Source organism: Balaenoptera musculus, chromosome 3, assembly GCF_009873245.2.
Source record: "Balaenoptera musculus isolate JJ_BM4_2016_0621 chromosome 3, mBalMus1.pri.v3, whole genome shotgun sequence".
Taxonomy (NCBI): domain Eukaryota; kingdom Metazoa; phylum Chordata; class Mammalia; order Artiodactyla; family Balaenopteridae; genus Balaenoptera; species Balaenoptera musculus.
Genome location: NC_045787.1, coordinates 156649584 through 156653881, shown reverse-complemented (window position 1 = coordinate 156653881; position 4298 = coordinate 156649584). Strand labels below are relative to the sequence as shown.

The 4298-nt window shown below is 65.6% G+C and overlaps 1 protein-coding gene across 1 annotated transcript in view; it reads left to right on the top strand.

The window, feature by feature from the left end:
* LOC118892597 (thimet oligopeptidase-like) overlaps positions 1 to 3449 on the top strand; it is a 4778-nt gene extending 1329 nt beyond the window's left edge. The window contains 8 exon segments of the mRNA XM_036847341.1: positions 110 to 146; positions 149 to 441; positions 443 to 474; positions 559 to 851; positions 1532 to 1804; positions 1910 to 2038; positions 2666 to 2802; positions 3016 to 3449. Of these exon segments, the coding sequence (XP_036703236.1) occupies positions 110 to 146; positions 149 to 441; positions 443 to 474; positions 559 to 851; positions 1532 to 1804; positions 1910 to 2038; positions 2666 to 2802; positions 3016 to 3171 (1350 nt within the window). The 3' untranslated portion in view covers positions 3172 to 3449.
* The last annotated feature ends 849 nt before the right edge of the window (positions 3450 to 4298 follow it).

Sequence of the window (4298 nt, the reverse complement as noted above, 5' to 3'; positions counted from 1 at the left end):
GTCACCTTCCCGGACCCTTCATTCTGCCTCGAGGGGCGCAGGGTGGGGGGCGGCTGGGGGGGCCGCCACAGGGACATAGCCGAGCCTCTCCCCTCCGCCCGCAAATGAGCTGGCCCAGAAGCTGAAGCCCCTCGGGGAGCAGGAGCGGCCGTGATCCTGGAGCTAAAGAAGGCCGAGTGCCAGAGGCGGGGCCTGCACTTTGACGGGCCCATCAACACCTGGGACCTGCGCTACTACATGAACCAGGGAGAGGAGACGCGCTACCACGAGGACCAGTACCTGCTCAATGAGTCCTTCCCCATGCAGGTGGTCACGCGCGGGCTGCTGGGCATCTCCCAGGAGCTGCTGGGGCTGACCTTCGACCTGGAGGAGGGCGCCAACGTGTGTCACGAAGACGTGAGGCTCTACACGGTCCGGGACGCGGCCTCGGGCAAGGTCATCCATCGGCAAGTTCTACCTGGACCTCTACCCTCGGTGCGTGCGTGCGTGCGGGAACCTGTCGGCCGTGGGCCGGAGCTCCTCTGCGGAAGCTGGGCCTCACCCCGCGTCCCTCCCCAGGGAAGGGAAGTCCGGGCACACGGCCTGCTTCGGCCTGCAGCCGGGCTGCCTGCAGCAGGATGGGAGCCGCCAGATCGCCATCGTGGCCATGGTGGCCAACTTCACCAAGCCCACGCCCGACCCGCCCTCCCTGCTGCAGCACGATGAGCTGGAGACCTACTTCCACGAGTTCTGGCAAGCGATGCACCAGCTCCGCTCCCAGGTGGGTGCGGGCGCGGGGCTGCGGCAGGGGCTGGGGAGGGCCCGGGCGCGCGTGGTCCTCAGGCAGGCCCTCGCCACGGGATTCTTCCGCTGATGTCACCCCGCACTGTGGCGACGCCCTCGGTGTCAGCTTCCATCATCAAAGCCCACGCACTGGGCGCGTAAACAACAGAAATGGATGTCCTCGAGACTCTGGAGGCTGGAAGCCCCAGATCAAGGAGTCAGGACTGGTTCCCTGCATGTTAAGTACATGTACTCAAGAGTTGCCTTAAAAAAGACAAAAGAAAAGAAAGGCACGTTGCATGCAAGTCTGGTGACAGGCGGCGATGAGAACCAGAGGGAAGGCTCTGGGGCCGGGAGCGCCGCGCCCTGTGAGGCCCTGGGGCTGCTGCCAGTCTCCGTGGAGGCTCAGCAAGTCCCAGTGACTTCGCCATGGGGGGGGGGCCCCAGCTGAGCGTCTGGGCCCAGGACCCACTGCTCGTTCAGTCTTCCTGCGGTCAGCCCTTCGTCCTGAGAGCGATGCTCTCACAGGCTGCACCGGAGCGCGTGGGGACAGTTTACTGAGCTGTGCAGCCATCACTACTGCCCTGTTTTGGAACATTTCCATCACCCCAAAAATGTCCCTCACGTCCTTAGTTATCACTCCCTCCCCTCCCCAGGCCCTGACAACCAGGAACCCACTCTGACTCTGTGGATCTACCTGTTCTGGACGTTTCCCCTCAGTAGGGGTCACACCCTGTGTGTCCTTCTGTGTCTGACTTCTCTCGCTGAGCATCGTGTTCTCAGGGTCCATGCACGTGGCAGCGAGTGTCAGGGCTTCACCCCTTTGCGTGGCTGAGGGCCGGAAAAAAGAAAAAAGAAAAGAAAGGCACGTTGCCTGCGAGTCTGGTGACAGCCGGTGATGAGAACCAGAGGGAAGGCTCTGGGGCCGGGGCACCGCACCCTGTGAGGCCTTGGCGCTGCTGCCAGTCTCGGTGGGGCACGGGCAGCGCCGTCCCCCAGGGGCTGCGGGACAAGCTCATCAAGTCCCGGCAGGCCAACCCAGGTGCGGCCGGGCCGAGGGAAGGGAAGGGGGCGCCCGGACCGCCCGGCTGGAAAGCGCGGCCTGGACACAGTGCCATCCCCCCGTCTCCTTCCTCCCGCCCCCCAGGCCTCTTCAACCTGCGCCAGATCGTCCTGGCCGAGGTGGACCAGGCCCTGCACACGCAGACGCCCGCGGACCCGGCCCAGGAGAATGCCCACCTCTGCCAGGAGATCCTCGGGGGCCCAGCCATGCCAGGTAGCCAAGCGCGAGCCGGGCCCACCTTAGCGGTCGGTTGGCGGCTACTGCCCAGGTCAAGAGGATCGTCTGGTGGTGTGTGAAAGGGGACCGACTGACAGGCTCTGGCCGAGGCCCGGTGACCTCTGGCCTCTTCCTGCCTCGGTTCCTTGGCTGGTCCCTCCAGCTGTGGCCCGCGGAGTCCGAGGGTGGGGTGGGCGTATCTGCACGTGCTTTCTGGAGAGCCTGGAAGAGGCAGGAGAGGGCTTCATAGCCCGGACGGAACGCGTCGACGAGGTTTGCCCGTGCGTGTCGGTGCGGACACGCGGTTCACTCCCTCGTGAGCGCTTTAACCCGCGCTCTCCCCGTGCTGGAGGGCGAGCCCTGACTCATCCCTCGGAGCCTCGGCAGCTGACCTTGTAAGAGGCTTAGGGGTGAACCCTCGTGAGCTTCAGCAGAAAGTCGGCAAAGATTGATTTGTGTCCCTCCACTGAGTTGCCCGCAAGGTCCCCGTTTTCTAGAAGTGTTGGGCCAATACTCCCTCTAGTGGCAGGGGACTCAGACAGGGCTGCTTTGAGGCCCCCGCTCTGGGGAAGGGGCACGGAGCGGCCAGGGGGCCGGGCAGGAGCCTCTCCGCGTGTGTCCCAGGGACCCACCTGCCTGCGACCTTCGGCCGCCTGGCAGGAAGATACAACGCCCAGTCCTATGGCTACCTGTGCAGCGAGGTGTACTCCGCGGACACGTTCCACACACGCTTCAAGCAGGAGGGCGTCCTGAGTGGCAAGGTGAGAGGCCGTCCTGCCGCGCAGACCAACACGGAGGTCCTTGGCCTGGGCCTAGATGCTTGTGCCGCCCGCCTGGGCCTGCCAGGCTCTGAGGGCCCTGCCCTGGACCTCCTGCTCCCCTGCCCTTTGTTGAGTCACAGCAGAGGTGGCCACACCCACACCCTCAGTGAAGGGGGTGCTCCACCCTCCTGCAGCCCCGCCCCCTCTCGGCAGGTTGCCATGGACTACAGAAGCTGCATTCTGAGGCCAGGGGGCTCCGAGGATGCCAAGGGCATGGTGAAGCTCTTCCTGGGTTGCGACCCCACGCAGGACGCCTTCCTCCTGAGCAAAGGGCTGCAGGTTGAGGGCTGCAAGCCGCCGGCCTGCTGACGGCACGGGGTTTTGCCCACCCAGGCGGGCCGGGTGCCTTAGCGCCCCGTTGGGGCGGGGGAGGGGCCGCGTGTCCTCCCAGCCCCTGAGTCCCTGGCGGCCGGCCTAGGCCAAAAGTCTCCACCTGGAAGTGTCTGGAGAGCCTGGCATCAAGGCTCCCCCTTGTTGCACTAATGCAATCCCTTCCTGGGGAGCTTTCCTGGTAACAAAACGGTTCTTTGAAAACGCAGCCATTAATAAAAAGACTCCACTCCTGGTCTCTGCCTGCTGTCCCTTCCACCACAGGAGCGGGATGGGGGCCGTCACACTGGGGGGAGTTCTGACCTTGGTCGGGGATCAGCCCTGGGGCCGTGGTGACGCGTCTGGGTCACTGGGAGACGGCTGAGCTGTGGGGTGAGTTCAGACGGGGATGGTGCCCCGCACCCCGACCGGGCAGGCTCTCCAGTGAGGGGGTGTCAGTTTCCTGCCGGCCTCTTGCCCGTCACTGTTTGGCATCTCGGGGGCTGTGATTGGCTGCAGCCGGTTCTGGCGGTGGGCACAGCTGCGGGAAGCCCGGCTGTGGCTGTCCCTGTCCCCGTGTCCTGTCCTCCTGCTCACGGCCGGCCGGCTGGCTCCCTCCGCTCATCGGCAGCTGGTGAAGTCTGGACCACAGCAAGGGGCCGCCTTCCTGGGTCCTAGCGATTCTTCCCAAAGGCCTTAGGGATGTGTTTTGGTGGCAGTAGGAATTCAGAGAGGGTGCTGCCCCACTGGAGCGCTAGGGTGGGTCTGGACCGTCCCGTGTGTCCTTCCCTGGCCTTTGAGCTCCTCGGGAGCCCTGCCTCTGGCCCTTCGCCCCCACAAAGGACGCCAGGCAGCGGAGCGAGGGCGCGGGCAGCGCCCCGACCTTCTCCCCGTGGCCCAGGCGGGCAGGCTGTGCCACACTCTGTCCTCCCCTCAGCCTGCCCGCCCGTTCTCACCCGCCCTGGGCCAGTCGGCTGTGGACCAGGCTGTGGTGTCTGCCCTTCTGCAGACCCGGCTCAGCTCCCTGCACCCACTTCTGTGCCTTCTGTGTTCTGGGCTGGTCGCAGGCCCAGAGCCGGTGGGCAGGCACCCCGTGGCCGGGAGGGCTGTCCGTGTGAATTCCCTGG